This window comes from Geotrypetes seraphini, chromosome 1 (genome assembly GCF_902459505.1).
Source record: "Geotrypetes seraphini chromosome 1, aGeoSer1.1, whole genome shotgun sequence".
NCBI classification, from domain to species: domain Eukaryota; kingdom Metazoa; phylum Chordata; class Amphibia; order Gymnophiona; family Dermophiidae; genus Geotrypetes; species Geotrypetes seraphini.
Genome location: NC_047084.1, coordinates 208,872,223 through 208,896,218, shown reverse-complemented (window position 1 = coordinate 208,896,218; position 23,996 = coordinate 208,872,223). Strand labels below are relative to the sequence as shown.

General features: G+C 38.6%; 1 protein-coding gene across 6 annotated transcripts in view; it reads right to left on the bottom strand.

Moving 5' to 3' along the window:
• The window catches only part of AASDH (aminoadipate-semialdehyde dehydrogenase), a 159,670-nt gene that overhangs the window by 22,905 nt on the left and 112,769 nt on the right, over nucleotides 1–23,996 (bottom strand). For all 6 annotated transcript variants that reach the window (XM_033944705.1, XM_033944696.1, XM_033944731.1 and 3 more), the window contains 4 exons: nucleotides 16,528–16,720; nucleotides 11,139–11,257; nucleotides 6,049–6,850; nucleotides 4,934–5,097 (listed from right to left, as the gene is read on the bottom strand). In XM_033944705.1, the coding sequence (XP_033800596.1) occupies nucleotides 4,934–5,097; nucleotides 6,049–6,850; nucleotides 11,139–11,257; nucleotides 16,528–16,720 (1,278 nt within the window). The remainder of the gene's footprint in view (nucleotides 1–4,933; nucleotides 5,098–6,048; nucleotides 6,851–11,138; nucleotides 11,258–16,527; nucleotides 16,721–23,996) is intronic.

Below are 23,996 nucleotides of genomic sequence, written 5' to 3'. Positions count from 1 at the left end.
ATGTCTATGTAGCTATGAAGAATATAAATACCTGCAAAAGCTACATTTCTCCTAAAATAAAAACTAATTTACATGTTAAAAAAAAAAATCAAAACATGTTCCTAAAATAAAAACTGATTCACATGTTCAAAAAAAATGCATCTAAGTCCAACTTGGATGTTTCCAGTTGAATGTCCAAAGTTGGAGGAACCAAAATGGCCATTTTCAAATGGCAAACTGCTGGACGTCTAAATATACTTTTTTTTTTTAATCGTCTACTTAGATGTCTTAGCCACCAGGACGTCTAACTTTATACCCCATTTTCGATCAGAAAACATCCATGTTGAAAACATCCAAATGCAGAGCATTTAGAGGTAGGTGGGGCCAGCATAGTAATGGACTGGCCACACAGACATCCCAACAGAGATGGGACACCTCTACCCAATGTATCTGTTTATTTTCATTCAGCTTTTTCTGAAAACGAACAGAGATACATTTTTACATTGGATACTGTGGAACCACATGGATTGAATGGGGAGATAGAATGGGTCTCAGTCATTGGGTAGAGGTTGGACCAATGAGACACAGGGGGCAGTATTAGTTAATGATATGATGTAGTATTTAAACTCTGGGGGTTAGACGCCGCCACCATCTTTCTCTTTATACAAACTAGAGTCGGATGACACGCGCGACCTCGGTGAGTACACTAATGTGTAAGAAATTAGGAGATGATAATGTATGACTTAGGAGGGGGAGCTGGATAGGAACGACACTAATAGCTTCCTTTCTTTTTGTATATAGGGAGACCCTTGATGCAGCACTAGTCGGTGCAAAACATGTCATGTCGGGTCAGACTCCCAGGCGTTGGCTGATATAAGCTAATCACCTTTTTATATAAAGAAATTAAAAAAGACAAAAGATTAATAATTCATTTATGAACATTAGCACGTATATGGACAGCCAATGATGAAGTGCCACGTAATTCTTCCCGCAGTTATGAGATAGTACAGCGGTGGAGTGGTGGGGCTGAGGCTTATTCATAAACGACACGAGTCTTTAATATCCAGTCCAACAGGACAAGCTTGTTATATGAATATTTAGGACTGGAAGGAGATAGCTATTAAGTAGATTGCCATATAATTTGGAGGGCTGTTTAGAGAGAGGCATGTACCTTTTTGTTCTCATTTTTTATGGCGGAAGGGGGTCAATGAGCACTGGGGGTGTGTGGGGTGTCTTTTAAAAGCTGAAAAATTAAGCACATTGGGCAGAAGGTTTCAGTGTACTGTCCACGATGACACCCGGATCTTTTTCTAGAGCGCTGACCTCCACAGGTGGTACCCTAGCATCTGGTAACTATGATTTGGATTATTCTTCCCAACATGCATCACTTTGTATTTGTCCACATTAAGGGCTTCTTTTACGAAGCCGCATTAGAAGTTTAACACGCGTAATAGCGCGTGCTAATTTGCCGGCCGCGCTAGCTGCTACCGCCTCCTCCTGAGCAGGCGGTAATTTTTCAGCTAGCGCGGGGGTTAGCGCGTGCTAATAATATGCGTGCGATAAAGCCACTAATGCGGCTTCATAAAAGGAGCCCTAAATTTCATCTGCCATTTGGACGCCCAGTTTTCCAATTTCCTAAGGTATTCCTGCAGTTTTTCACAATCCACATGTGTTTTTGACAACTTTGAGCAGTTTAGTGTCATCTGCAAATTTAATCACCTAACTTGTAGTTCCAATTTCCAGATAATTTATAAATAAATTAAATAGCATTGGTCCCAGTACAGATTCCTTCGGCACACCACTTTTTACCCTCCTCCATTGAGAAAGATGGACACTTAACCCTGCCCTTTGTTTTCTGTCTGATAACCAATGCTTAATCCACAACTGAATGTTGCCGCCTATCCTATGATTCTTTAATTTTCTCAGGAGCCTTTCATGAGGAACTTTGTCCAAAAGCTTTCTGGAAATCTAGATATACATCAGCCAGCTTGCCTTTATCCACATGTTTATTTACACCTTCAAAGAAGTCAAGCAAATTGATGAGGCAAGACCTCCCTCGGCTGAACCCCTGCTGACTCTGTCTCATTAAATCATGTTTATCGACATGTTCCACAATTTTATTTTTTATAATTGTTTCCACTATTTTGTCCGGCATTGATGTCAGGCTTACCGGTCTGTAATTCCCCGGATCTCCCCTGAAACCCTTTTTAAAAATGTTACTAGTGGTGTGCCTCAAGGTTCCTTTCTTGGACCTGTTAATTTAGAACATTTTTATAAGCATTTTTATAAGTTACAACATTTTTATAAGCAATATTGCTGAAGGGCTGTCAGGTAAGATTTGTCTCTTTGCGGATGATATCAAAATCTGCAAGAGTAGACACCCCGGATGGTGTGAATAACATGAAGAAAGACCTAGCAAAGCTTAAAGAATGGATTGAAATTTGGCAGCCAAAATTTAATGCTGAGATACAAGGTCATGCCTTTGGGCTGCAAAAACCCAAAGTAACGGTACAGTTTAGGGGGGGTGAAGAACTTATATTCAGGACAGAAAAGTGGGACTTGGGTGTGATTGAATATGATGATCTTAAGGTGGCCAAACAGGTTGAAAAGGTGACAGTGAAAGATAGAAGGATGCAAGGGTGCATAGGGAGAGGTATGGCCAGTAGGAAAAAGGAGGTATTATTGCCTCTGTATAAGACTCTAGAATAATATGTACAATTCTGGAAGCTCCACCTTCAAAAAGATATAAAAAGGATGGTGTCGATCCAGAGGAAGTCTACTAAAATGGTGCTTGGTCTTTCATCATAAGGTGTATGGGGACAGACTTAAAGGTCTCAATCTGTATACTTTGGAGGAAAGGAGGGAGAGGGGAGATATGAAAGAAACATTTACCGTATTTTCACGCATATAACGTGCGCGTTATATACGATTTTACAAACCGTGCATAACCTTGCGCGTTATACGCGTGAGCGCGCTATATAATTTTTTTACATAGTTCCCACCCCGCCCAACGCCCGATTCATCATCCGGAAGGACCGCTCGCACCCCCACCGCTAACACTCCCACCCCGATGGACCGCTCGCACTCCCACCCGAAGAACCGCTCGCATCCCCACAGCCTCCCCCCCTCCCCCATGGAGAAGCTGTCTACCTTGTTTCCGGATGCCAGTGAGCCCAGCTGCTTCCTCCGCCGGCGGTCCTGCCCCTTCTCTGAGCCCTGCTGCGCTGCTTCCTCTTCCGGCGGTCCCGCCCTTTCTCTGATGTCAGAGAAAGGGCGGGACCACCAGAAGAGGAAGCAGCGTAGCGCAGGGCTCAGAGAAGGGGCGGGACCGCCGGCAGAGGAAGCAGCTGGGCTCACTGGCATCCGGAAACAAGGTAGACAGCTTCTCCATGGGGGAGGGGGGAGGCTGTGGGAGTGCGAGCGGTTCTTCGGGTGGGAGTGTGAGCGGTCCATCGGGGTGGGAGTGCGAGCAGTGGGGGTGCGAGCGGTCCTTCCGGATGATAAATCGGGCGTCGGGGGGGGGCATCAGGCTTTCAGGTTGGGGACAGGACTTCAAGGGGGGACAGGCAGACCTTCAAGGGGGGACAGGACTACAAGGGGGGGCAGCCAGAGGAGAGTCGGGGCAGCGAACGGAGAGTCGGGGCAGTGAACGGAAAGTCGGGGCGGGTGAAAGGAGAGTCGGGGCAGCCAGAGGAGAGTCAGGGCGGCTTGCGCGGTATGCCCGTGAGCGTGGTATATAAAAATTTCTTTACATAAATTTGTGTTTCTCACGCGCTATACCCGTGTGTGCGTTTTACACGGGTGCGCGTTATCTACGTGAAAATACGGTAAATACCTACATGGCATAAATGTGCATTAGTCGAGTCTCTTTCATTTGAAAGGAAGCTCTGGAATGAGAGGGCATAGGATGAAATAAAGAGGTAATAGGCTCAGGAGTAATCTAAGGAAATACTTTTTTACAGAAAGGGTGGTAGATGCATGGAACAGTCTGCCGGTAGAGGTGGTGGAGACAGAGACTGTGTCTGATTTCAAGAAAGCTTGGGATAAGCACGTGAGGTTTCTTCGAGAGAGAAAGAGATAATGGTTACTGCGGATGGACAGACTGGATGGGCCATTTGGCCTTTATCTGCCATCATATGTTTATGAAATATCCGGGTTTTAATTCCATTGCTTTCAATGGAAATATCCCCGAATATCTCAATTCATCCTCTTTTTTCTAGAGCCCTATGGTAACCCTAAGTCTGGAGCACAGCTCCACTCAGGTAAGCGCCATCTTGGATCTGACCCATCTATTGAGATGTTTTATTGTGCCAACATTGTAAACAGCATACTGTGTCATAATATGTTTTGTTATCTGAATAACCTTTCTTCTGAAATTGTCTATTGCCTATATACAGACTATTCTTGCTGTACCTGGCCATGAGTGAATTTCTTCAAAAAGTTGGTAAATAAAGTCAAATACATACATAAAAAGTTTCTGTTTCAAATTCAATGGTCTAAGAAAAATTTTCAAATAATTAAAAAAAAAATTTCTGGTCATTAGCGCTTAGATTTTTATTTTTGAATTTCCCTCTTTTTTTGGCTGTATAGTGCATCTTTATAAAATAAGCATAACAGTTATTACCCCTTTCTCAATGCTATAGCTCTCAGTTTTCTGTTATTATTACTGTTCTTTTTTTTTTTTTTTTTATTCGCCAAGTTTCTTTAATTCTTGGATCTTAATTTGTGGACTTGAGCATAAATAGTATATTTGTTAACTTAGGAATTATATTACTATTGTATTTGATATCCATTCTATTCTTGCTTTCTGTACAAGTGTAATACTTGAAATTTAAGTTGAAAACAATAAAAATATAATTAAAAAAAAAAAAAAAAGCATAACAGTTATTTTATAAAACATTTTTTATATACCATCTTATGAAACTATGTCAAAGTGAATGCAATGGTCTCTTACATTAATATTAAGAGCATAGGTGTGCTGGTCATGAGACCCAATAAAGACAAGCCCAGTAGAAGAATCTAGAGTAGCAGAACTTTTCACAGCATCCTCAGTGGTGAAGGTCCAGAAAGTCTCCCCTGTACTGCTTTTGAGAATATAAACTAAGCCATCATAGCAACCTTCAGAAATGAAAATACAATGTAAACACCATTAATTTCAATAACAACTACTCACAACTCAATCATTACACAGAAAGTTCTATGGACCAAATTCTATATACTATATATCACTTAAAAAATCTGCGCCTTAGTGCTTTTCTATAAATTGTCTCTGGAGATGGACGTAGTTTATAGAATATGCATAGGCCCATATTCTGACACTCATAGGAATACAGTGTTCCCCCGGTCATTTGTGGTCGGCGGTTCGCGGTCCCAGTCATTTGCGGTATTTTCTGACTGCGAACCTCCGACCAAGAGAGAGCAGCTGGAGCACCGGCGAGTGAAGGAAATCACTCACTGTATGCTCCAACCGTCTCTTCCTGCACTAATGTCGGGCCTTACCAATCAGGAGCACAAACACATGGGGAACTTGTAAACAACCTGCGCTAACACCCCGGTGACTGCAGGATCACACTAATGCCATCCTCACCCTTTATTTACAGTATAACAGATAGCAAGTCTACTATTGCACAAAATTCCCCTAGGCATTGGCATTAGGCTTACCAGTTCCATAAAAGAAAGGATATAGGGAGACTGGAGTTTTTTGGGGGAGGGGTAAGGATGCACTTGCAATCTATAGGCAATAACTAGGTTTGTCCTTTTGGGCACATATACTAGGGAATTTGAATGATACACTATTGTGTACTATGGCAATGTATTCTTTTGCAAAGCATGTATCCTTGATGTATTGGTATGTTTGGCTTTGTATTTTCTTGGTTCTGTTTTACTTCTAATAAAACAGTTTGAAACTAAAAAAACTGAAGGTTGGATGTGATGGATCTCTGGTTTTCTTTTAACATCACTAGATATATACAGTAAGAGCCATACCCCCCAACATTTAAAAAAACCCCAAACATAAACCTGCTTTGGGTTTATTTAAACACTGGGCTAATGAAAGCTCTGAATACGTACCAACGATAATAAAGTTGCCACATTTGGACACACAAGCAGAGGACTCAATTCGATCACCAAGGATTCTCTCCCATTTCACACTGCCTGAGTGCAGATCAAGTGCTTGCATCCTGTGGGAATGCGACCCAATGTAGACGGTTGCAGAGGACTCACCTTCAGCAGATAATACTGCTAAAGGCGATGCATCTACACACTTGCCAGTATCAGACTTCCATCTTAAACACAACGTCAGCTGTGGAACACTTAGTGAATTTTGCTTTGCAGGAGTGTTATTGCATGGCCCAGTTTCAGTGGCAAAATTTGAGCTTTTCATACCATGTTCAGTTGCACTCCTTACAGCTTTTTCAGTAGTGTATGATACACGACAGAAGCAAGGCAGCTGGTACCTGAATGTTCTCTTATGACTCTCTATAAGTTTAGGAGTATTCATGAAAACCTGATTCCCTCGACTTAGTGCAACAAAAGCCTTAAGCCCATTTTCAACAATGGAATGATTTTCTGGTCCTTGCAATGTCACATATTGTCCGTCGTTGTCTTCTTTATCCATAAGGCTCAGTTTTCTTTTTTGATTATGGCGGATGCCTTTTAGGTCTCCATGCTGGAATACTGCTTTAGAAACGTGACTATGAATGTCAGCAATGGATTTGCTCAAAATAACTTCAAGAAGTCCAGGCACAGCCCTTCCTACTAGGTTCTCCACCTCCTCCTGAAGTCTGAGAGACAATAAGGAATCTCCACCACTGGACAGGAACGTTGAATTTTCAGGAGCACCAGAGGAATCTTCTGGGAGGCCAAGCAGAAACTGAACAAAATTTTTAAAAAAGAGAGTGGAAGGGAAAAATCAAAAACATGTTTCCTCTCACATTATTAACAGTCCATTTGTATACTACTATTCAACCCCACAATTCAAGGAGTGCAAGTTAAGAAGACAGGCTCATAGATTCAAAATCAATATTTCATAAGCCAAAAACACAGTGCCAGATACTAACTGCTTAATTTGCTGTCCTGTAGGAACTTTGGGCTCAATATAAAAGGACTTTACCATGCAGGAGAGGCTCCTATATAGTTAAGGTGCGCTGACTGGGAAAAACCAGTGGAACTTAGCTGCAGAAAACCCAGGCAGACCACTTCAGCAATTCTGAGTTCACCAGCCAGGTATTTAACTGGATAAAGTTAAGACAGCAAAAAGGAATCCATATTCTATCCAGATATTCAGTGATGCTATCCTGAGTACAGCCCTAGTACTGAATATCCATGTATAAAATAGCCTACAGTGGCTAGTGTATAAACACAAACTGACCACTGCAGATTGAATAATTTGTTTTCATAATGAAAAGCTATGCAAAAAAAAGAAAAACATTTCTCAATTTTCAGGGTCAACATATTGCATTTCAGGATAACTTCTAAAATTGCAATTCTGCATTATCACAGTTCTAAGCTAATTTAGGAAGAATTTCAAAATTTTTTAAAGGTAGAATGTGTCTATTTTTGACATTTCCTGATCTGTAAAAAAAAAAAAACCCATAAAGGCATCAAAAACAATTTATTACAAAAAAGAAACTGCAACAACTTACAATTCAAGTGCAATTTATAAATCATTAAATTTGGGTGAAAGTGGCTTACATAACCAAGGGCTCCTTTTACAAAGCTGTCCTAGCGGTTTTAGTGTGCGCTAGCCGAAAATCTACTGCCTGCTCAAAAGGAGGTGGTAGCGGCTAGCACGCACGGCAGTTAGCGTGCACTATTCCGCGCGTTAAGGCCCTAGCATGGATTTGTAAAAGGATCCCCAAATGTCTTAAAATCGGCCTCCTGTAATGGGTTGTAAAAACAATTTATCTTATTTTGATTTGTTTTTGTTGTTCTAGTTTTTCCTGTGCATCATAAAATCACTTAAACCAAAGGCTCCAAACATAGCTCACATGTCACTGTGCGTCCTCTAGTTTAAGTGATTCTATGAGGCACAAGATAACAACACTAGAACAACAAAAACAAATAAAAATAAGCTAATTTGTATTTACTAAAGAATTCTTTTGTTATTCACTTTTCACAGTTGATGTTGAAGAATAAGCAAAGTTAAGCACGTAAATTAAAAGAGGACCTATGATTATACTGATTAAGTGCCAGATTCATCCGGGCAGGTCCGACGAATTCTCGAAGCCCCAATATGCAGATGGGGGCGATCAGAGGAACGCCCCCATCTGCCTGCATGGATCGAGCAGGGGGCCATTTTTTTTTTTTTTTAAACTTTAACTTTTTTATTGTTTTTAGCCCTGCGGGTTAAAACCACAGGCTTGCAGGCCAGGGAATGGCAGGAGAGATTTGGGGAAGATCGGGGCAGAGTAGGGCGGCATTTAGGGGGAAGATCGAGCAGGGCGGCATTCAAGGGGAAGATCAGGGCAGAGCAGGGTGGCATTCAGGGGGAAGATCGAGCAGGGCGGCATTCAGTAGGAAGCAGGCAGGATAGATTTCAGGGCAGAGAACAGGGCTTCCAGTCGGAAAGACATTTTTGACTGGTCCCCAGCAGTCGCTTCTTCAGTTGATCGGCCAGCCCAGTCGGATTGGATTGTGTTGTGAATCGCTGCCTTCCCTACTTTTGAATGTGCCTCCCCTCATTTGCTTGCGCGGATCGGTGGATGGTTGGCAGAGAGGTAAGTGAATCAGGCCAGAGGGGAATTTGGATTGCTAAGGGGTCACAAACCGATCGGTACATGATCGGTTTGCTTTATGAATCTAGCCCAAAATCCTTTTACAGTTATAAGGGGTTTTCACTTATGTATGATGGTCCACCTGTTCGATTATAATTTTTAGGGCTAAACATTTAATGTGGTAATAACGCGATTAACATTTTAATTGTTTAACACCGTTAACATTTTTTAACAAGATTAATGTGGGCCTTGATGTTCGAAGCTCCTGCACCACAAGAAAAAATACCGTGGTGGGAGCAATTTTTTTTAAATTATTATTACCTATGCTCAGCACAATAGCATGCAAATTACAGTGGTGTGCAAAAGTCCTGCATCACATGGTGAAATTCGAGAATTTAGTCATTTGAGACTCAGTTAACATAATTTAAGCTACTTGAACATAATTTTGTCTGAAAAATATAATTTCATGTAGTTTCATGAAATTTCTGGTAATTCCTTGATAACTGTGACTATTCAGTTACATCAGATTGATCAAAATGATTCTGATAACAGGCATAAGAGTTTGTGTAAAAATTAAATCAAAATTCAACAATCAGCAGTGTAGCATTTGCAGCAAATCAGAAGTGATATTTTTGCAGCCAATCAGCATTAAGCTTCACTTCATAGCGGAAGTATGCATTTCTGGGATTCCTGCAACTGGTATCATTCAGACTGATTAACCAGTGACATCAATAGCAATGAAGTCCAAATTTCAGTTCTTGTCGGAGGAAAAATATGAGAATTCACAGCAGCCAATCACTAGCAGCTCTGCACAAGGCAGGAGCGTGGGAAGACCACTTCTGCTCCAGTTCATTGCTCGGGATTTTAAAGGTACGCTAGGGAAGCGAGGGAAGTAAAAGTTTTAACAGTTGGCTGGGACAGGAGACGGGAGGGATCCCTCCTGTCTTAGCCCACCATTGGACCACCAGGTCTTACAGCAGGCCCAGTGGAGGCCTGCAAGGCATTAGGAGGGAAAGGGGAAAGGGTATAGGACACAGGGGAGGAAGAGGGAGGAGATGGTGCAGAGCCTGGCAGGCCAGGGCAGGGAGGCAGTTGAATAGCGCGCTGCAGTAGTCCATGCAAGAAAGGACTAAGGTACAGAGTATTTGGGTGGAGTCAGATTCAGAAAAGTAGTTCCTTATTTTCTGGAGTTATCGCTGGAAAGCGATAGGTTGGAGTCGAGGAGTATTCCTAGGCTGTGTACTTGGTCTTTTGAAGTTATGGTAGTCAAGTCCCAGCATAGCGAGGGACGGGCATGGTTGCAGTGTTCTTTACGGATCCGAAGGAGTTCTATTTTAGAGGTATTTAGTCATAAATCACGCTGACTTATCAAAGACTCTGTGCCACTTTTATCTAATTATGCTTTGGTTTCCTTAACTGTAACTGGATAACAATGATGGTTTCATTTCTTCTCTACTCTCCCCTTTCAGGAAGGGGTCCTAAAGGATGATTTTTAAGGATATCTGCAATAAATATTCAGCAGAGGAATCTGTGCACTTATAGTCTAACTTGCACAGTTTGGTTGCCCTAAAAACCAAACATATTTGTGCACTTCAAAGACTAGTCACTAAGAATGCCTACACCGGAGCTTAGACACAACAGAAGTACCAGATCAAATTAGCCTCAACAAATCAGACCAAACAAATAGCCCTGATTTAAAAAAAAAAAAAAAAAGATGATTAAAAAAAAGCACCTGACAATATAGCCTCTGACAAATGAGATCCTGCCAAAACAACAGGCCTACAATTTGGGCCCTGACAAAAAAGTCCTGTCCCTGACTGCTTTACCCATGCTGCTGCTGTGTCTCCCACTGTATCTGCTGCTGTGAGCTGAGGTACTTGCTCAGGGTCAGTTTTAGGTAGGGAAGACAGGATCCAGACAACATCTCTCTCCTTCTCCCCATCTTGAGTCCAGTGTTTCTCCCTCCCTCCAGACTGGAGGAGGGAAGAGACAGACCGGGTTGGGGAGTAGAACAGAGAAGGAGAGATGCTGAACCCACAGATGGAGAAAGGAAGTTATGCCAGAGCATGGAAAGGGGCAGGGAATAGAGAGGGAGAAATGCTGGACCCTGGGAGTGGGAGGAGGGGGAGAGGGGAGGGGAGGGCACAGACAAGAAATGCTGGGCATAGAGTAAGAATAGAAACAGGAACATAGGGAAATGAAGGAAAAGGGGTGGATAGGGATACTTAAGGAGAAAGGTTGGCAGGGCAGATAGGGAAACAAAGAGAAGATAGATGGCAGATATGGAGAGAAAAGAAATGTTAAGGGCTATTGTGTTACAGGTGCTATTATGTCTGGGTGCCAATATTAGATCCTGTTCAATTCTTTCTGATTTCATTGTACTTTACACAGCTAAATTCAGCTTAGGAATACCTTTGTAGCATGCTAAACCAACACAGACACTACCTTCCATATGACTTGCAATCTATCCCACAATTCCTCTTCTCCTGCAACCAGGCAGGAATGCCTTTTTTTCTGTAACTGAAGACTGTAAATCTTGTTCAACTTGGAAACATCAATTTTTCCTAAAAAAAAATAAAAAAAAAACAAACAACAACAACAATGCACTTAAGAATATAAGAATTGCCATACTGAGTCAGTCCAAAGGTCCATGTAACACAGTATATTGTTTCCAACATTGATCAATCAAGGTCAAAATCAATACTCCCTCTAAGGATTGGCCAGGTGCATGCAAATTTTTTCTCATGTGAATGACAAGCTGTAAAAAAATTTTGTTTGAATAATAAGTTCTAAAAACTAACAATTTTTCAGATTTGCAAATATTTTTGTGAGCGACCATGTAAAATCTGTGAACAATGCTCCTAGAATGTACGAGCGATTGCTCATGCGCTCAACTTAGAGGGATAAAAAAGCCTAATGCAGCTTTGTAAGGGGGGAGGTGGTTTAAAGATGCATTATTTTACCAAGTGAGATCATTTATTATGACACCAGTGCTAACTGAACATTTTTTTAAACTAGCAGGTCTGTTTATGGCTCCAAAGCTCCCTTTCTGGGTTTTAATCCTCCATCTCCTTTGTTTGACCCATTAAATTGAATCTCCAAAAAAAAAAAAAATAATAAGAAGCAGGCATAGCAATGACTGAAATGGAAAGCAGCTAAGACAAACATGTAAGATGATCATATTACAGAGGGGCCAAAGAAAATCATCACAGTGTGGACCAGGTCGGATTCTGACATGATCATCAAAAATGGAGATGTCCTTATGAACAAGTCTGTCTAAGGAGCAACACCAACTTAAAACAATTACTTAAATTAAAAATACTGTTTTGTATTTAATGGCATCTTCTACAATACTCCTTGAGGTTCTACTGTCCTTTCCTTTACAAAGGAAAGAAATTTTAAAACCACCACCCCTTGTTAAGCTCTGCTCTTTGAGGAACACCTCTTAAGTAATTAGAGATGCTTACTAGATCTACTCATTCTCCACATGGCAGAGTTTCCTAATCCTGCCCTGTGGAACTCAAAGTCAATTGGATTTTCCATGTGCCTTCAACTTTCAAACATTGGTACAGATGCTGCCCTTGTGTTCTTGCAAGGTAACATCCAGCAACATTACTATTTATTTAATTGATGACTATGGTGTCAATGCTACAGGTGTGCATTGAAAAAGTGCACCGAAGGGAGTAGGCTATGCTCCTTTGGTCAGCTCCAAACTCTTTCACATGGTCTGAATATAATCTTTGTCCTTTAGTTTTTATCATTTAGGTTATTTTTGTTTGTTTTTTGTTTGTTTTTATAATTCTTTATTGATTTTCCATACTTCAAAAGTGCAAAACATGAATATATAACACATAAAACATCAATATAAGCACATCCACTTACAATTATATATATAACCACTCATTTTCTCCCAACCTCCACCCCCACTCAATGATTATACAATAAAACATAGCGACATTTATTTGCCCAGTAATCTTACTTTCTTCATATTAATATCTTCCCATCCTATCATTTAGGTTTTTAATAACTGCCAACATGCCACTATGAGCTCTATTCCAGTTATTTGTGGCAAGAAGACTCTTGGAAGACATTCACTTGTGTCTCTTACTTTGCAATTTTTGACTCCCTGTTCTGTTTCACTCTTCAGTACACTACAGGACAAAGATCTGAACAGTTACTCATGGTTTTCCTTCAAAGTAGGGCCATTTAATCTCAGATCTATGAATCAAAGCTTCTCTAATTCATGATCTAATATTAGAAACTCATTTGAATGTCATTTGTATTTCTAAAACTTAGTTTAAAAACCAGCAATATCTATTTAAATCATTCTGTTCCTCCTGGCTTTTGCTTCTTCTTTGTCCAAGATTAATATCTTGTATTTTATTTTAGTGGAAGCCCTATTGCTCTGTATTCATGCTTCTCCTCCATATCGTTTGAGTGTATTATACTGCCACCCCCAAAATAACGTTATCTTCTTGGAATAGGCTAATTCTTTTTCTAGGCAATATGGCTCTGCAATATGACAACCTGATCGTTCCAAGCAATGTCAACATAAATGCAACCAACCAAACTAAAAGCGTCAATAGAAATATTTAACTGTTATGGCCAATCAAGGATTTGTTCAAAATGTCTCCTTTCCTACACATACAGCAGACAATATCCTTGAATTTTAACATCTGAGATTACATTACATTACATTAGTGAATTTTATTTCACCATTACCTTGTGGTTCAAGGCGGATTATAGAAGAGGATTTCTGGACATGTCCAGAGGTGTTACAGAGTAGAGCGGGTTGCTTCAGAGGATTGAAATGTTTCATATGGTGTTAGTTAGTCTTCATGGATTTCTTGAATAGCGGGGTTTTTATTTCTTTTCTGAAAGTTTTGTAGTCTGGGGTCGCGATTAGTAGATTGGAGAGTTGGAGGTCTACTTTTGTTGCCTGTGTGGCTAGAAGGTCATCATACAGTTTTTTTCCGTTTGATGTCTCTGATTGGCAGGTATGTGAATGGTGTCTGGGTTCTCCTGTGTCTGGTTGTGGTAGTATGGATTAGATGGTTGTTCAAGTAGGCTGGGCTGTCACCATTTATGGATTTAAATTCTACATAAACTTTATAAATACTCTGAAAAGGCAAATTAGTGGGTTTAAAATGGATTTTGAAAGCACTTCCTTATTTTGAAAGCTGGAGCTGCCAGGGTAGGAGCATTCAGGGATTGCTCCTACCTCCCACTCCCAGCCACCAAGAGGGTGCTGGGGAAATGGGGAGATAAGAGAACTGTATACAAAGGGGATTGGAAGGAAATTTGTTTCAGCACTGGCCCTTTTAAGAGGCTCCCCAGGAGCATCAGGCCACAATAGTGGTGTAGAGAGGGTGAGAGGTGCTGGAGGCAGTGGTGCCCCTCCCCTGCACTCATCTCCACTAGTGCTGCCTGATTCAGGAAAAAAATTTCAATTTGATTCGATTCAGCCTATTGAATTGATTTTTCGATTCGATTCGATTTTCCTGCCCAATTGGGTGGTTTTTTCCAAACATACTGGTGGGTTTATTTTATAGCCTCTTCACCCTCTTTGCCCTCTCCTACCCACACTGGTCCTGTGGTGTAAACAAAATAAACAAACAAAAAATATTTTTCCTCTCTCTATTAAATCCTAGCTCACGTTTGCGGTCCAACACCAGCTCTGGAAGGATACACATTTCAAATCTGACATATTGTAATCACAAAACAGAAAATAAAATTATTTTTCCTACCTTTTATTGTCTGGTCATTTTTCAAATCTTGTTGGTCCCATGTTGGTCTGGTTGTCTTCTGATCATGTTCTCCTTCTTTCTTCTTTCTCCGTGCTGATCATCCATCTTCCATTTCTGTCCTCCCCTTCTGTTTTCCTTTCCTCCCCTGGAGGTCTGGAATCTTTCCTTTTTATCATTTCCATCCCCCTGCAGCTGCAGCGATGGACCCCACCATCCACAGATCCACCATCTCTCCTTTTCTCATCTACCCTTTCATCCAGCATCTCTCTTCTGTGTCCCTGTTCCTATGCTCCCTCCATGCCTAGCATCTTATCTCTCCCCATTTCCAGCTTCTTCTTTCTCTCTTCCTTACCTCCTGTATCCCCTTCCCCAGGTACAGGCTTTCTTCTACTATCACTCCTGCCATCCTGCACCTTGCCCACCTACTTTGGAGCAGTATCTGTCTCTCTTGTACCCTTCCCCTTGTGGTCTTGCATTTCTCTTTCCCTCTCCCTCTCTCCATTAGTCCAGCACCTCTCCTCTGCTTTCCTCTCCCTTTTTGGTTTGGTCTCTCTCTTCCCTTCACTTCACCCCAGGTCTGGAGAGAAGGTTGGAAAGAAGGTCTGGGCCAGCCAATCCCGGACCTTCTCTCCAACGTCAGAATTGACGTCGGGAGAAGGCTTCTAGGTACACGCCTGGCCCTTCCTTTCTTTGTGGCATTAGCGGAGCTGTAAGTAAATATAGTGGGCGAACAGTGGCGGCGAGCGGACGGACGGGCGGGGAGCCAGCGGATGGACAGACGGGCGGGTGCTGGACCGGGAGGGGGGAGGAGGAATCGGTGGCGGATCGGCTTGGGGGCAGGCAGGCTTTGGTGTGGCTACGGGGATGGCAGGAAGTAATTAAATGCAGCTGGTGCAGGTCGGCTTGGGGGGAAGGAGGAAGGGGGCACTAAGGACATAGGAAGGGGCAAGCTGGAGGAGGCCTTTCTGACTGACACTCCCCCCTCAAGCAGGAGCAGCAGCGTACGGCCAGCAATAGGCAGCGCTGCAGCTTCTGCTTTAGGAAGGCATGGGGAAGGGTCAGCCATTGAATCGGAAGGCCGATTTTTTAAAAAATTGATTAGAATCGGTGAATCAATTCGAATCATGAATCAGGCAGCACTAGTCTCCACCCCCCATTCCCCCGCTCCTTCCCCGATATCTGCTGCCGTGTGACCCCTTCCCTTCCCCTGTACCTCTAATTGTTCACCGCCACGAGCCACAACAACTTCAATGTTCTTCTCACGACCCCATCGGCTCACCCTCTGATGTCACTGCCTATGCACGGCACCCAGAAGTGACATCAGCAGGAGAGACAATGCAGTCATGAGGAGCACATTGAAGTTGTTGCTCACGGCGGTGAACTAGAGATATGGAGGAAGGGAAGGAAGGATGCATGGTGAGGGGAGGAGTAGGAAGAGGCGGGGGCATAGAGGAGGAGGGGTGCCAGCGCCCCCATCAATTTGGCACCCAGGGCAGAGCCCCTCCCCTTACTACCCCACTGGGCCACACGTTACTGGTCTGGCACTCCCAGAAATAAAGTCATTTCAAAGATGGTGTCCGTTCATGAAGGACCAGCTTGTGAAGTTAAACATAAGTTGCGTTATTCATTTTGGATAATAATGAGCTACTTTGCATTTCTTTATGTACTATAAGTTATATTAAAAATTAATGTGTTAAGGGTAATGTATACTTTTGCATATTAACTTGCAATATTTAGTAAATATCATGTGCTATTCTTTTAATGCACTTCAGCAACTCAGGTCCTTAGATGGTAAATGTAGGGCTGTTTTTTTTTCAATATTATAACAGAAACTGTGCTTGACAGTACAGAGGATGTGGGTCAAGCTATTGACACTGTTAGCTCATCAAACTGTCCTTTGAACCCTTGTGCATCGAGTGGCAGGGCACCACCAGGTGCCATGCCTATGTTGGCGGCATCTGATGTCATCAAAAAGGGGGCAGAACAAGCTCCCACACACTGAGCTCAGAGACTGAGAAAAAGATGTAATAATAGTGAGTTAATAAGAGTTCTAAGTAATGTTTTTCAGAGCCTAAGTACTTATTTACCGTGCAACGTGAAGGGTAGTGCTTCAATCAGCAGCAGCTCATCAGGGATTGCAGGACTCGGCAGACACTTCTGCAGCTCTTTAAAAATTTCTTTTTCTTCTAAATCGCCTCTAGGCACAACAAACAAGACTAATTTTTCCTGTTGGTACCAAGTCACTGCACAGGTTTCCACTTGGCTAAGACTTTCTGTTGCCTGCAATGTAATTTTGGATGTGTTAACACTTGAACAAAGGACTTCCTGCATATTTATCTGTTGCACTTATATGCTACTTCTTCACATTCTTTTGCATAGACAGACACGGTGATTTTAGGTGATTTTAACCTTTATTATGATAAGGTTGGATCTGATGAATATGTGACTGATTTTGATTTATTGATGTCTAGTCTTGGTTGGGATCAGTTGGTAACAGATGTAACTCATGTGGATTGCCATATTTTAGATTTGATTTTTGTACAGAAAAGTCACTCTTTTCACATTAACTGAGAACCAATTGCAGCATCTGTTCCCTGGACAGATCATGAGTATGTTTCATTTGCAATTACACCTTGTAAGTCTTTAAGTCTTTACATGATGGTAAGATCACTTACACCTGTCCTACAGCTGGTGTAAATGCCCACACTTAGATGTTAGCATGTACACATATAAATGAAAATTTGTTTCTATAATTTACAGGTGTACCCTGTACATATTGCCTACATTCCACCCATCATGGTGCATACTTTTCCACTAGACTGGATTCAATATGTGGCAGCTCCTTATAGAATTACCCTACATATAGACCCCCTTTTATCAAGCCGCGTTAGGGTTTTTTATCACCAGATGCTAAAAGCTCAAGCGCTCATAGAAATTCTATGAGATTCAGAGCTTTTACTGCAGCAGCCGGTGATAAAAGGGGGCCGTAGTAAACAGACTGCTTTTTCTTTAATGGAAAAAAAATTATTTTCTTAATATTGAGACAAGTTTTTCCATTTCATTTAAAAAGAAAAAAAATCTTCATGAGAGATTAAGGGCTCCTTTTACTAAGGTGTGCTAGCGGTTTTAGCGTGCGCTTAGCGCCCGCTACAATGCCATGCGAGCTAGAAACTAACGCCTCCATAGAGCTTGCGTTAGTATTTTTCATTTAGCGCATGCTAATCTTCAGCGCACGCTAAAAACGCTAGCGCACCTTAGTAAAAGGAGCCCTAAGAGATCAATAGAAATAATTCCCCCCCCCCCAGGCGTGGCTTGGAGCGCGCACAATATGGCAGCTTGACCGCGGCGCTCCTCAAACCCAAGCAACAAACTGACAGAAAATAACTGTTTTCTTTCGCTCGCCCGAATTTATAATATTAAAAAACAGCGTCGGAAATGGCTGCGACGAGACAGGGAAAATCTGAAAAGCCGTGCACATCGGGTGTATCGGCGAAAAGATCGAAAGTAACTCCTGTGTCACCGTCGAGTGTGCCGATCCCGCTGGAAACTGAAGACTTCACTGAGAAAGCAGATATTATGGCGGAACTCTTCAAAATTAAAATAATGTTAACTGACAACGCCAGTAAACTTACAGAAGTAAAAGAAGAACTGCTCAGCCTAAAACAAGAGATTCAAGCTGACAGACAACGGATGACTACAATTGAAGAGAGAATTGAGAAGCTGGAAAATAATACACAGAAGTATGAACAGGAAAGAAAAGAAGTGGCAAACTTAAAAAATCATCTGGTAGATATGGAAAACCGAGGAAAGAGAAAGAACATTAGAGTACTTGGATTAGCTGAAAATCTTGAAGGGGGAGATGCCATTCAGTTTTTAGAAAACCTTTTACCTAAACTTTTACAACTAAATTCTAAATGGCCGTTAGAAATAGAACGTGCACACAGAATCCCCACAAGAAAACCAGGAAACCAGGAAACTCCTAGACCCTTGATATTTAAAGTATTAAGGTACCAACAAGCATTGGAGATCTTAAAAGTGGCAAAAGCAAATAAAAACTTAAACTATAAAGGGTCTAAATTAATATTGGTTCCAGATTTTGCTAAATATACTGCAAATATAAGAAAACAATTTCTCACATTCAGACAGCAATTAAAAGAAAAAGGCTACATGTATGGACTATATTACCCATCTACAATGAGGGTGTCCACTGGGAATAAATCCATTTATTTTCAAGATCCAGCAAAACTAAAAGAATTTTTGACACAAGAGGAACCAATGTTAACATGAAAAACTGATTAAAAGACAATTCTCAACTGAAGAAGAAAAGGAAAAAATACAAGATAATATGAAAAATAAGAAGATGGATAAAAGAAGAAAAAGACAATGTTTTTCAAGATCCTGGAAAACTGAAAAATAAAAGAGAAGATTCATCTAAGGATAAGAAATAAAAATGCAAGATATAAAAAAATGGTTAAAAAGAAAGAAGAAAACAATGACTATTAAAAAAATGAATTATTTTTAAAATGTTTGAAAATCTTTGATTTAACAGTTATAATATTTTGGATGTTATGAATTAAATTATTTATAAATTTTATTCCATCCAATTTAAAAAAAAAAAAAATATTTATAATTTTTAATTAAGTTATTATTAATATACTGGATATTATGATATATATTATATTAATGATAGATATCAAATTATTTATAGAATTATTGCTTCCATATTTATTACTGCTAATATTAATTGGGGAGAAAAATAAAAAAAAATAAAAATAAAAAATTAGAATTGATTAACTGAGTGGGAAATCATCATAATATAGGCATTAATTATAGAATCTTAAAGTTATAAATATATTTTATATATTATCTATTTATATTACTATGAATGATATTTAAAAAAAAAAAAATAAATGTTTAATAATGATTTTATTTAAAATCTGTCTTAAAAACAACAAATATATTTACTATGAATATTTGATATATACGTATTAGAACTGTATATAAATATTGAATTATTGAAGGGTTAACATATTAGTTATATTTAATATTTAAAATATAATATGATTTATCCAATTATACTTGATATGAATTATAATATATAATGGGATTATTAATGAAGGGAAATGAATAATAGGGTGGGTAAAGAAACATAGAATATATTGAATTAGAGCTTATTTTTTAAATATTTATTGAATGATTAGTTGCCTGGGGGTGGGGATATAGGTTTTGCATGTCCAATGTGTGTTCCAGGTCAAACACTGATAGTGGGAGGGTGGGGTGGGAAAATAAAGGGCGGGAATAGGGATCAATATATATTAATTGTGCTAAGATCTAATCATGTTTATTATCATAGAATATTGCTCAAAATTTTAATTATAAATAGATGGATATAAAAGTTTATTCTATGAATGTCAATGGTTTAAATCATCCTATTAAGAAGAAAAAAATATTATCGTTCCTTAAAAATCAAAATGCGGATATCTACTTCATTCAAGAGACCCATCTTTCGGAAATCGAATCTAAAAAATTATCTGGGGGTTGGATTTCTAAATGTTTATTTGCACCGGCTTTAAAGAAAAAAGCTGGAGTGGCTGTTTTGATAAACAAAAAATGTAATGCAAATTTTAAATTAATAAATTATGACCCCTTAGGTAGATGGGTGCATATCAAAATGGATCTGGGAAATACTACCATGGATTTATTCAATTTATATGCTCCTAATACGAATCAAATGGAGTTTTTCAAACAAATTCAGCAATTACTTTTACCACTGGCTACATCTAATTTAATAGTAGCAGGGGATTTCAATGCTGTAATGGATCCAATTTTGGATAAAAAACCAAGTAGAATTATGAAATCATTAGGCTTAGATAATTTGATTCAATCTTGTGATTTAGTAGATATATGGCGTATTCTTCATTTTAATGATCAAGAATTTTCTTTTTGTTCTCAGGTCCACAAATCTTTTTCACGAATTGATTATATATTTGTTTCTAATAACCTAGCGCAGCGTGTGTTAAAAGCAGTAATTGATCCTATTATAATCTCGGATCATGCTGGTGTGTGGATTGATCTTCAAAATTATGATATTGAACATTTCAATTCAATTTGGAGATTTGATAATAATTTTTTAGCGGATTCAAATTTTCTGGAAGAATTTAAATTAAAAATACAAGAATTTTTTCAAATTAATGATTTGGATAATATTAATGCTGAGATCTTATGGGACGCTTTTAAAGCAACAATGAGAGGGAATATTATTTCATATTCAGCATATATTAATAAACAAAATAAAAAACAGTTTCATGAATTAGGAAAACAAATTAAATTATTAGAAAATAAATTAATTGAAAAATGGGAAAATAAAACATTACAAGATTTATTAAAACTAAAAGTTAAATATAATGAGATTTCTTCTCAATTTGTGAGGAAAGATTTATTTAATAGACAAGTTCAATTTTATGGAAATTCAAATAAAGCTGGAAAATTATTGGCAAATTTTCTTAAAGCAAAAAAAAGAAAATCCAAAATTATTGCAATAAAAGATATACAAGGTAATACACACACTAACAATAAAGACATTTTAATACAGTTTCTTGATTTTTATAAAGATTTATATTCTTCTGAATCTTATGAAAATAAAGAACCAGATGGACTAAAATTTTTAAATTCATTTATTGGACCAAATGTTCCAGATCATATAAAAAGAAGTTTAGAAGAACCTATATCTTTAAAAGAAATAGAATCAGCATTGAAGTCTCTTAGAGTTGGATCCGCTCCGGGTGGTGATGGTTATACGGTTGAATTTTATAAATCATTTCAAAACATTATTTTACCATATCTATTAAAATTGTATCAGTATCAAATGAATAATGGGAATATATCAGGTACTATGGCTGACTCACTAATTATTGTCTTACCAAAACCAAACAAAGATCCTACTTTGGTTTCAAATTACAGGCCTATTTCCTTACTAAATGTAGATGGAAAATTAATTTCTAAAGCACTAGCAATAAGATTGGCAAAAGCTCTTCCTTTCATTATTGATGTACATCAAACAGGATTTATTGCTAAAAGACATTCATCACACAACACTAGATTAGCATTGCATTCTTTAAATTTAGCAAAAACTATGAATGATCCAGCATTTATGGTATCTTTAGATGCAGAAAAAGCATTTGATAGAGTAGAATGGAAATTTATGTATCAAGCTCTAGAATGGTTTGGATTAGGTCCCGGTTTTATTAAAATGATTCAGACTTTGTATAGCTCTCCTGGTGCAAGATTATATATAAATAACAATTTATCAGATAGATTTAACTTGCAAAGGGGAGTTAGACAGGGATGTCCTTTGTCTCCCTTACTTTTTGATATTGTTTTAGAACCCTTGTTAATTGCAATTAATCAAACTAAGGAGATAAGGGGAATCCCATTTTCTAATTGGGAATATAAACTTTCTGCATATGCAGATGATATATTATTATATTTGAGAGAACCGGGAAATACTATTCCAAGTTTACTTAATCTTCTAGAGGAATTTGGAAAATTTTCTGGATATAAAATTAACTGGAGTAAATCAGAAATTCTTCCTATTAATGTTCATTGTACCAAAGGATTATTTGATTCATATTCATTTATTTGGAAAGAGGAAGGCTTAAAATATTTAGGAATTATGATCAAAAATACAATTGATGATACAGTTAAAGAAAATGAAAAACTTTTATTGAAAAAAATTACAGAAATGTGTGAACAATGGAATCCTTTACATCTTTCATGGTGGGGAAGAGTTCAAACAATTAAAATGATGATATTGCCTGTGGTTTGTTATCAAATGAGTATGATACCAATATTTTTTCAGGGGTCCTTTTATAAGAAATTAAACAATATTATTACAAAATTTGTTTGGTTTGGAAAAAGACCTAGAATAGCTTTAGTATCTTTACAGAGACCAATTGTGGAGGGAGGGGTAAATTTTCCAAATTTTTATAGGTATCATCAAGCCTATATTCTAAGACAGGGTATGTATTGGATCCTCCCAGATCTCATGGAGAATGTACCAGATTGGCTATATTTAGAATGGCGGCTCCTGTTCCCATTACATTTAGATCATTTAATTAGTATAACAATGCCTAGAAAATACAAAGATAACAGAATTTTAGTAGACACTTGGAAAACATTAAGATATATTAATAACCTATCACCAGATCCAATTAGTAAATCACTAAATCAGTCTATTTGGATAAACTCCAGGATCAAAATTGGCGGATATAAGATCGTCTGGAAACATTGGATAAATGCAGGTATACGAACATTAAATGATGTCATTTCAGAAGGTTCACTGCTTAGCTTTTCACAATTGCAAAATAAATTTGGCTTAAATAAATCACAATATTTTAAATGGATGCAATTGAAGCAGGCCATTCAGGTAGGGTTCCCTGATTGGAAAAATCTTAATACTCAATATAGTCTGCAGGTTCTATGTTTCCAGGCGGATTTCTTGGGGCACCAAGCCGCAAAATGGTACAAATTGATATATGGATTTTTAAATAAAAAAAAGAAAAATGGTCTTAGGGATATTTGGAGTATTGAGATTGGACAGACAATTTCTGTATCTCAATGGCCACGATTTTGGTCCTGGAGATTAAGATCAACAAGGTCAGCATCTATGAGTCAAACATGGATGTTTTTATTACATAGAGTGTTATGGACCCCTACGCGCCTGCAAAAGATAGATAGTACTAGATCCAATAGATGCTGGCATTGTAAAACAGAAATAGGGACATTAGACCATTTAATTTTTTTTTGTCCCTGTATAAATGCCTTTTGGAATTTGATTTGGCCCCAAATTAACAAATTATTAGAAAATCATGTGGGACTCTCATATGACACCGTATTATTTGGCACTGCAATGAGAACTCAGAGTCCGATCTCAGTAAACAATAACAAGCTTCTTTTAATATTAACAGGAGTCGCCATGCAACAAATCACTCAAAATTGGAAAGATTATACCAATTTAAATTATACGTTCTGGTGGAATTCTGTTTGTCATATTTACAAAATGGAAAAAATATTAGCATTACAACATGGGAATCTTAATAATTTCAAAAAAATTTGGCAACCATTGACTAATTATTCTAACGATTAGACTTCTTAGCACAATTATAGTACTTATATAGAAATGGGGTGGGATATGCATATTTTTTGGAATCATTAATTGTAAAAATTGGGGAGGGATTTTTAATTTTTGATTATATATAACATATAATATTTACTGTTTCATAAATTAATGTTATATTAATGTTAGATACAATGATATATAGTAATTAATTGTATTACTTGAGTTTCAAATTTTGTAAAAATTGAAAATTCAATAAATAAAAATTAAAAAAAAAAAAAAAAAAAGAAATAATTCCCCCTCCAGCAAGTATAGTGACTGCCCTTCCAAGAGCATCTTTCTGTACTGTCCACCTGAAGCAGAACACACACAGAGACATACTACGTAGCACCTTTTCTTTGTATCCAGCAAAAACAATTTTGGCTAACGCATACCACAGAT